We start from the raw sequence: 10,309 nt of genomic DNA, 5'->3' as shown, positions 1-10,309 counted from the left end.
AAACCTAGGGACTTCCAAGCTTAGTCATCATTGACACCCAACACCCGAAACTGCACCATGAAAGCCTACTTCAGACATCATGCCTCGTTTAGTGCTGGGCACCGGGTGCTCACTGAAGCACACATCAGGTGCCGTCATCATCCCTCACATCCTTCCTCTGTAAAATGGGGCCATGTGTTCTATCACCCCATGATACAAAAAGTTCTGACTAGGTGACATCATGCAGCTAGGAAGTAAAATAGTGCTTATGAAGGAAAGGCTGGAGGGGAGACGGGGTGGTGGCCGACCACCACAGGGTTTCTCCACTGGTTGGAGAAATGCCAGGATTCACCTCATGTTCATGCTCGAGTCTATAACTATTGAAAACCATGGAACTCCATCACAGTTACAGCTAATTCAATTCAGGAGTCTGGCTGGGCAGTACCCATCTGTTGTATAGTATACTATACAACAGAGGGAGCCTTCCAGTTAACAGGCAGGAAAGAAGAGCAAGAAGAGCCTATCAGGCATCTCAGGTTAAGTCCCAGGGGCTGCCTTGATTCACATCAACTCAGGTAACAGTGGCCCTCAGCAGTCACTGTTCAAAGTTCAGTGTGTGTAATACGTAGCCATTTTGTTTCTGACACTTGAGGGCAAGGTCTCACCCTCCGTAGCCATCTGTTGAGCAGTGAGGATTGACCAGTCTCCCTGGCACAGGTCACCAAAGTGACCTACTGGGAACCAACTATCACCATCCACCCACAGATATTTGCAGGCAGGATCCTCTTCAGCTTCCTGGCTGGAAGGTTTTCTCAGCCTGAAGGGCACTGTTGTCACTGTGAAACTTGTCCAAGTTTCAAACAGGCGCCTCTGGGAGGGAAGTGGGCATCAGGTAAGTTGGGCAGATTATTCCCTTTGAATCTTGAGCAGTTGACAGGAGGCATTTGAAGTGCCCAGACTGACTGCAGCCCCCCCCCCCCAGCTCCTTCAGCACAGGCAGTGTGTACTGACAGAGGCAGAGTGCCCACCCTTCAAGGGATACCTCGGAACTAACCTCGGGAGCCTTGTGACTCTCTCTCGCACTCAGCCAGCGACCTGCCAGGGGTTTTAAAGAATGACCTCAGCTTTGGGTTCCATTTCAGAAGTCACCTTCTCCCTCCTCGCAGTGTCAGTGCCGGTCAGCATCAGAGACTCTTGAGATGAATTGTGAGTGGTCCTGATGGGACTAGGACCTTGCCGAGCCCCTGCTCCATCCAGGCAGTGCACTCCATGCCTGCAGCCATGCTCTGGAAGACTCAGGATCACAGCATGTTTTGATTCCTGAAGCACAGGGATAGCTCACTCGGCTTAATTATACCATTCAGAAGCAGGGTTCTGAGGGAGGAAACCACACCAGACAGAGCTGTACCTGGTGATCAAGTGTAATCAGTTTCCAATGTAGGAAAATTTGAGGCATTTACCCAGGTGCTTGGAGGAGGGGACACCGCAATTTGTGGCCTTTCTTTTGCCTTCCCCTTACTTTTACAATTCAGAAACTGGTCATCACAGAATCTGTGAGGATTGGCAGTTTGCACAGGCGGATGTGCTGCGAGAAGAGGGGACTCATTTTGAAAATTACAGTCATGCCTAAGACAGGGCAGCTCTGGTGACTTCCGGGCACTAGAGCACTAGCCTAGAAACCTTAAATCCTCCTGAGTCTCCGCCCTCTGTTGTGACCCTGAGGCAGCAGCCACAAGCGCCTACTAACCACCTTTGAATGTGTTCAAAGAACCATTTGTGGTAGTCACCGAGACTAATTGCCCAGTTAGATCTGAAAAGAATCATTTTTATGCAATGAGGGATTACATTTCCATAAAAGAAAAAAATCATCGCTAGGATTCAAAACTGGAGAAATGATTGGAGCACTTGGTGGCCAATTTGTCAGGCACAGCAATCTGACAATGCAGTCTTTTAGAATTCTAAAATCCAAATTACTTTCTTTTTAAACATTCCAAAAATAAAAGCATCCTGCACTAAAATAATCAATCATAGAATGCGAAACCAGAAATAGAACTTTGCCGGGGGGCAAGTGATGGTGTTTCCAGTTCAAGAGTTTTTTTGTTTTGTTTTTGTTTTTGTTTTTTTTTAAAAAAAAAAAGCAACCACAAATAGAAAAGGTTAGAGGACCGACCCCTTGAAAGACACTTCCCATCCACCCCCACATCCCACACTGCTGTCAGGACTCTGTGTGAACAACACAGAGGGCCACATAGGTCTCATTACTACCCCCACCGTGAATCGTGTTGGACAGGCACCACTGATGCTGGAGGACAGGAGTGTCAGGCCTCTTATACCACTGGATCTTCCAATCCCAGAAGCCATTGCTGGTGCTGTCACTACAGTGCCAGAGGACATGTGCCACATCAATTGGAGATACTGTAGGCTAGTACTCTGTAGCTGTCGTCAGACACCAGAAGAGGGCATTGGATCCCATTACAGATGCTTGTGAGCCACCATGTGGTTGCTGGGAATTGAGCTCAGGACCCCTAGAAGAACAATCAGTGCTCTTAACCACTGAGCCATCTCTCCAGCCCAGAGCTACTATTCTTACAGTAGTAGCCACACACAGAGTGCCAGTAGTAGCCACACACAGAGTGCCCCATACCCTCTACTGGCTGCACCAAGCCTACTTATACTACTAGATAATCTCCACTCTTTTGTGGCCACCAGACTGTGAGTCTCTGACTCTGCCAAAGGTCACTCATCCCAGCCAAAGACGCTCTATAGAGGCTTCCTACACTGAGGTGCCCCTGAAGAAAGAGGGCCATCATTGCAGCATACAGCATGCATAAACTGATACCCCCATGACACTCCTGGAGAATATCCCTAGAAGACCAGAGTGTTAGAGATACCTGACGTTTCTCTCAACACAAGGGCACAAGAAATAGTGACAAGTACTAAGTTACCTTCCAGAGAGCATCACTGTCCAATAATGGCTTCCAGTGAAGTTTAAATGGGTAAACGCCTAATCTGGGAAATAAAGGAATAATGGGATCAGTGAGACCCAAGAGGATATAGATAGTTCAATAAGATGCTCAGGATATGAATGAGAACATCAGAGGAGAGAGAGAGTTTGAAAGAGAACCAAATAGAAATCCCCTAGAAGAGCTCAGACAAATATATCGCTGAAGCCTCAGCATCAGACTAGAAGGGAGGAAAGACTCCGTGGTAGAGAAAGAATGAGTCTTTCTCAAACTTATCTTTCCTAGCGATAGATTTTCACGATGCCAGCCAGGCTACCTTTGAAAGCCTGACCCTCCTGCCTTCCCTTCCTGATGCTGAAATCACAGGTGCATGTTACCACCTCCAGTAAAGGCCTGTCGTTTTGAAACATTCCTGTCACACAAAGATGGAAGCTAAAAAGGCAAGAGTGAGAACATTGAAGGCCTGTGATCCACCATTAAATGACAAATGCCCATGTCCTGAACACATGGGTGTGGGGTGTAAAAAAATTTTTAAAAATCTATCTGATAAAAGAATGAAAAAAAACTCCCCTAATCTTGAGAAAGATACAGACATCATGGAGAAGAGGCTTAGGTGCATCTTAATGGACAAGACCAGAAAAGGTCTTAACCATAGATGAGGACTTGAAACTGTCAAAAGTAGAAAACAAAAACTTCTAGAATATTTAAGAGAATCTACCCACTCACATTTAAGGATGGTCTTGCTAGACCGGAAGCATTTTTCTCCTCATCAGAAACCTTGCAGGCCATGGATGAATGTAATGACATATTCCAAGGCTTGGAAAGAAAACAACAGGCTAGTGAGTTGGCTCAATGAGTGACATTTGCTGCCACAGCTGATGCCTTCCATCCCTAGGACCCCCATGGTGGGAGGAAAGAACTGGCTTCCCCCACTTGTCCTTTGCTCGTATACTGTATCACACTGCTACAACCTACAAAAAATAGGTGTAAAAGCTAAATAGAATATTCCTGGACTTCACAGTGAATAACCGCCAATCGAGAACACTGTAACCAGCAAGGCTACCAATCCTAAAAGCAGTAAAGGGCTCCAAAGACAGACAGGCCGAGAGATTCATGACCACCATGCTGTCCTTTGAAAAGATGCTCAGTGGAGCGCTGCATCCAGATGTGAAAGAAAAAAAAAAATAGCCACCACCATGAAAACAAGGAATCCGAGTAGAAGAATGGGTATACAAGAGAGAACTGTAAAGGGATCAGATGTGACCCGTACAATACACATGACATCCCAAGGGAGAAAAGCCTAAAAAGGCCAGTCTAGGACACAGGCCTATGACGGCAGCTCTCAGAGAAGCAGGACGTTGTAAGGTCAGTATCAGGCGCATGCCATGCACCAGGCCACCAAGGAGAAGAAGGAAGTGAAGACTCCAAGGAGAAAATGAACAAGATGAGAGGAGGAAGACATCTTTACTGACCAGCTGTAGCCATGAGTGCAGACAGACTTGGATCCATACATAATTAAGATACAGACAGCATGAATGGGCTTTTTTCCCCCACATTACCAAATATTATCATCCCATCAGAAAATAAACACATACCTGAAAGTAAAAGAATGGAAAATGCGATTCCAAAGTCTAACAAGCAGGCCACCTTTAGACGTGGACAGGACTTTAGAGACAACTGTAATGAAGGCCCGACAGTTTCTGGGGGGCTTTCGCTGTAACTCTAGGCACCCAGTTTTATTTTTAAAATTCACTAAAAACTGTTCAGGAACTGATGTGTGCCCCCCCCAGAAGATCTCAAATATTACTGTATGTCTCTTAATATCCTTTTGCCTTTACCCAGAACTCCTGTTTTAATCCCATTTTAAATGATCATGTATCATTATCGCCTGAAGTGGAGGGTTGCTAGGAAGCCCAGTGGCAGGGCAGCAGCAGAAACCAAAACTGTGCAGACGAAACCAAGAATGTGATTCCCGTAGCTCCACAGATCCTTCTCCTCCAGCCCCGGGATTACAGATACAACTTAAGGACAGGAAGATTTTTTTCAGTCCACCATAGCAGAGAGGACACAGCAGGGCCACCCAAATCCTGTTGGCAGAAGTATGTGACAGGGGCCGTTTCATGAAGCAGAGACCAAGTTATAACATCTCTCCTGAAGCCTTATTGCCAGTGAGCAACCTCTTCCATCTCGGCCCTTCCTCCCCAAAGTGTCCAGAGCCTTCCAAAGTCATAATACCAGCTAGAGACCAAGAATTCAAAACGTGAGCCTGTGAAGAGCACCTCGGATTTGAACCATAATTTACCACTCTCCCCAGGGATGGCTGTCCTCTCCAGTGAACCCACAGCCCATGTTGGGGACCATTCCCTCTTATATGCTAACACCGGGTTGCCTGACCCATATCCCCCCCACTACAAACTTCTCAAAAAACCGGGGCCCCATTAAGGTGTATGATAGTTAAAGAGAGCCTTAATCAGTTCTCACGGCATTAAAGAAATCCCGCTGACTACAAGTTTAAGGGAAAGCAAGGCCAGGAGAGAGGCAGCCTTCTCTACAAGCCTGGTAGGAACCAGGCATGCAGACATTCTGACCAGCCTTCCTAGTCTCTCTGTCTACCTCTTGATCTTCCTGTACGAAGCTCACATTTTTCTCACTACCCTTGTAAAGCACGTAGGGACAGCATACCATCATATCTCATTCTGCATGAGGCATTAGTTCCAGGACTTCTTCCAGATGCTCCGTGTGTGTGTGTGTGTGTGTGTGTGTGTGTGTGTGTGTGTGGTGTGTGTGTGTGTGTGTGGTGTGTGTGTGGTGTGTGTGTGTGTGTGTGTGGTGTGTGTGTGTATACTTGCCTTATATAAAAATGGCATAGAGTTCACATAGACCTAAGACCTCTATGTGTTGGGAATATCCTCTAAATCACCTTCAGATGACTTATAATAGAAACTAGAAATGCCATACAAATAGTTAGTGTACCCTGTTGTTTATGAAATAACAACAACAACAAAAACCTTACTTGTTCTGTACAGATGCAATTCTTTTTCTGATATTAAATGGCATGCAGAACCCAAGCATCTTCAGCTGTACAGCTCCCCCCTCCCAGAGCAATAATGCACATACACACACTGCAATTCTCCAGGCTTTGTGGAGAAACATCATCAATGGATACACTGTGGCTCAAAACTGTTACTTTCTGATTCATTGCGGGTTCATAGCTTTATCGGTTTGTGTTGCGATTAACAATCCTCACCTGCTGTAATTGCTCTGACACAGGCAGCTTTGGCAGGGATGCTGACATTAGGCGGGTATGCTGACATTCATTCTCACCTTCCCTTCCAGGATCAGTACAAGTTCTGCTATGAGGTGGCCCTGGAGTACCTGAATTCGGGCTGAGAGCATCAGCAGCCCTGCAGAGGAATCCCTTCCTACCACCAAGTCAAGGAGTTCTACAGTGTCCGTGATGATCAGAAGAACTGTCAGTATGCTTATTTTGCTTTGCATAATTGGCTCTTTTTTAAGAGCCCAAGAAAGTGTTTCTAAAACTGCTTGCACTGCCCAGTTCCCTGTAATGCTGCTGCGTGATCAGACCCCAGCAGACAGTCCCAGAGACTGAACTCCTTGCCACTGGCCCTGTTAGAGCAGCGTAGATACGTGGTCAATCGAAGAGCACAACTATATTCTTATGAAGGAATTTGTACCTTTGGGGTATTTTTTTTTGTGGCTGTGACCCTTTGTCATTGTTACAACCAAGTGTATGTTTTCGTTCTGTGGAGAATGCTACCTGGCATTATGATAATATATTCTTTTAGTTAATATTTGTATTTTAACATGTTGCATAATATAAGATTATATAGCTTTCAGAGACTAACAGATAAAGATGTAATGAACAAAGACACATTGTATGAGTTGTTGTTTCTAGCGGATTTATATGGGTTCAGAGAGAAAACCTGGGGAGGCCTCCATTCAAAATGTAACCTGGTCAGTCACAGATCCAAAGCTTTTCCATTTGTTTATATTGTAAATATTTTTGATTTCATCAAATTATTTATTCATTAAAAGAATTTTTTGTGACGCACAGTGGGTGACAATCATTTTTACTAAGCCCAAGAAATGACAGACTGTATGATGTTAACTTTTTGTGACTTCTCAACTCAATAAATTATGACCCTTGACCAGTCTTGCTGTATTGCTAGTGTCCCAATAATAGGTGGTGGTAGCCACACCCCTCAGACCCCTCCAGTCAGAGAGAGCTTGCACCTGGAGCCTTGTCTTGGTCCATGTTTCACTTCTGATAGGCTGGTTAGTTTATAGAGAAACTTACATCATGCAGATATCGAGGCCTCATGGTGAGAGGCTGAAAGGGCAAGCATGCACAGGAGAGATGGAGCAAGAGATGGCTTCTGTAATGAAGCCACTCCCACAGTAATGGCCATAGCCCATTCAAGGCCACCCATTAAAACCCAGACCTCCCAGAGTGTCTGACAGTTTACTGTCCACATGAGTTTTGGAGTGGGTATTCACATCCTAGCAGCCTGTTTGACTGGTGCAGGTAGAGCTTCAAACCCTGGGACTGTGTGGGTGTGCTTAGGAAATGTGTTTCAGTGTTTACCTTGGGGTAGAAATGCAGAGCTAGCTGCACAGAATGGAGACAAGGGCCAGAGCAGGAATTTTCTGACCTGGAGTAACACAAGCCCTCCTGTCTCACCTTGGGCATCCCTCCATTCCTTATCTAAACCTGAACTGTGCTGAGAGAGCGACTTTTACATGATTATCCAATCAGTATGTCTAATTAAAGCAGGACAGATAGATAAACTGAAGGGTCCTACCAGGAGGAAAGGTCACTGTGTGTTGAAACATGGTAGCTAAACATCATGTGCCATTCTTTTAACTCAAAGCCCAAGGCAGGTGTACAGTGGGCAGGAGCATTAAATGGAAACTGTTTCAAGCAGTGTTAAAGGATTACCAGTAGCTGATGGAGACCAGCCTCTCTTGGGTGATAACCTGCATCAGCTACCATCCTATGCAGAGGTAGGTCCTGTCCACACCATGATCTAGGGAGGCCTGTGAATGTCATCTGACAGGTGAAGTGACTCCCTTGGAAAATATTAACTAAAGGCACACTACTTAGTAGGCTCAAAATTCCTTCAGAGCTCAAGGGAAGCGAAAGGCAGTAGTAGCATCAGAACGGTCTAGGAAAGTAGAGCCATCATCACTGGATCAAGTGGAAGGGTGCTTGCTCTCTTACCTGGGGAGCTTGACGACCAAGGACAGAGTGAATGGAGGGTGCCAAGAAGAGGATAGAAGTTGCTATCAGGCCCCTGCTTTGCTCAACTGAGCAGGCCACCTACTCTTGATTGCTACCAATGTCTCCAGATCCTGCCTCACTGTGATGGGACCTTATCTGCTGTCATGGTTTGTATATGCTCAGCCCAGGGAGTGGCGCTAATTAGAAGGTGTGGCCCTGTTGGAGTATGTATGTCACTATGTGTGGGACGATGACAGCCTGGAACCCCGGAGACCTGGTGGGTGGTGACTTCTGCTTTCATGGGACAGTAAGAGTTCTACCATGCCTCCTGGGCCCCTGGCTCATGTCAGTAGCTACAGCCCCCAACAACCCCCTGCAGAGAGGTGTGTGGCCATCAGTCACAGAGGCAATGCCCCAACCTCCTGGTATTTTATCCGGACTCCACCCTCACAGCTACCTGGCAATACCCAGATAATCCCAGCCCACTATAAAAGGCGCTGCTTGCCCACTCCTCTCTCCTTTATCTCTTATTCTCTTACCTCTCTCTTATCCTTTTGCTCTTACTCTTGCTCCCTGCTCCCCCTCTCTCCGCCTTCCCTTCCTCCCTTGCCCCAACATGGCCACGGCTGGCCTCTGCTTCTCTACTCCCTTCCTCTCTCTGCCTTTCTACAATAAACAATTTAAAACCATGGACTGCCTCTTCCCATCTGGATCTGCCAGTGCTGGAGCAATGGATCAGGTTTCCCTCTAAGGAGCCACGAGTTCCCAGTACCCACTGGGAAGCCTCCCTGCGCTCCAACCATGGCTGCCAGCCAAACAAGCAGCCCGCTGAGCTAGACACCTGAGCTAGCCAGACTCTCCCCCTCCCTGTGGTAACCTGTCAGAGCTCTCTTCCTTGCCCTTTTCTCTTCAGCCCCCCAGGCCAGAGTCTGCCTAGGGGTTCCCACTTTGTTCTCAGCTCTTACGAGAGCAAGAACCTGTCGTCCTGGGCCTCCATGAAGCCCAAAGACCCCAGAACCAGCACTTCTGAGGTGCCCAGCGGTCTATGGTGCCTGATAGTCCAAGTCCAACTATGGCAGATCCTCGGTGACTCCAGACTGTGCCCTTCCCCACCCCTGGAGCAGAATCCTACGGCTTCCCACAGTCCAATGCCTGCCCAGTGGTTCTATGAGGTCCACAGTGCAGTCAAACTCCCTGTGTTGACCCTAGCCCCAAGCAGACTAGGGACCCCATTTTTTACCCCACAACTGTGGACGTGGGCTTTAAGACCCTAATCCTACCTGCCTGGAAGCCAGTATTCTGCTGGCAGCCTTCAGATGAAAATGTAGAACTCTCAGCTCCTTCTGCACCATGCCTGCCTGGATACCACCATGTCCCCTCCTTGATGATAATGGACTGAACCTCTGAACCTGTAAACCAGCCCCAATTAAATATTATCATTTATAAGACTTGCCTTGGTCATGGTCTCTCTTCACAGCAGTAAAACCCTATTAAGACATCTGTTCTCAGAAGAAACTGCCAGAGCTATGCTTTGAGTCCACGCTCAAGGTCCTAGACTCAGGCTCCTCCAAAAGGATGAGTTCTCACCATCCTGCTATTCCTCCATAGGTTCCTAAAAGACTAAAATGATGCTCTCTCTGTACCTCTTAGAAGTTCTCTCTCTGGAAGCCAGAAAAGAGTTGGATACCAGCACCCAAGACATACAACCTGGGTCTTGGTGGTGGGAATGGATTCTCCTGGACTCTCCTCTACCAAGTCATAAGCTCTGCTCCCTAATCCTAGTTGAAAAGAGAAATCTTTGAGCCGGTGCAAAGTGAGCTGAGATCTTAGTGGCATAACCCACTTCCTCAGACAGCCCCTGCATGCCAGGCACACATTGAAGCCAGCAAGTCCTTCTCCATTTACATCTCTTTATCTTTAATCCCCTTTTACTTGTTCTACCCTTTAGCAGAATAGAAAATTATGGGCATCTTGCAGCTTTTTCTGGCTTCCGATGAACCCCGGCAGCATTGTTGTGACTTGTAACTTTCAGTACACAGAGGAAGCCTCCAGCCTTGTAAATAAGAGAGGCCAACTCTCTGTTACAAATCCTCCTCTCTTCTCATATCTTCTAGGGCCCCCTTTT

At 46.8% G+C, this 10,309-nt stretch overlaps 1 protein-coding gene across 7 annotated transcripts in view; it reads left to right on the top strand.

Moving 5' to 3' along the window:
- The window catches only part of Ptprm (protein tyrosine phosphatase receptor type M), a 682,149-nt gene extending 675,037 nt beyond the window's left edge, over positions 1–7,112 (top strand). For 5 of the 7 annotated variants that reach the window (XM_029470946.1, XM_029470944.1, XM_029470943.1 and 2 more), the window contains one exon: positions 6,279–7,112. In XM_029470946.1, the coding sequence (XP_029326806.1) occupies positions 6,279–6,332 (54 nt within the window). In that variant the 3' untranslated portion in view covers positions 6,333–7,112. The remainder of the gene's footprint in view (positions 1–6,278) is intronic. The other 2 variants (XM_021185848.1, XM_021185847.1) reach the window with 1 other exon arrangement.
- Positions 7,113–10,309: the final 3,197 nt, after the last annotated feature.

Source organism: Mus caroli, chromosome 17, assembly GCF_900094665.2.
Source record: "Mus caroli chromosome 17, CAROLI_EIJ_v1.1, whole genome shotgun sequence".
Taxonomy (NCBI): Eukaryota; Metazoa; Chordata; class Mammalia; order Rodentia; family Muridae; genus Mus; species Mus caroli.
Note: the sequence above shows the minus strand (reverse complement) of the source record. Positions and strands in the feature narration are given on the sequence as shown.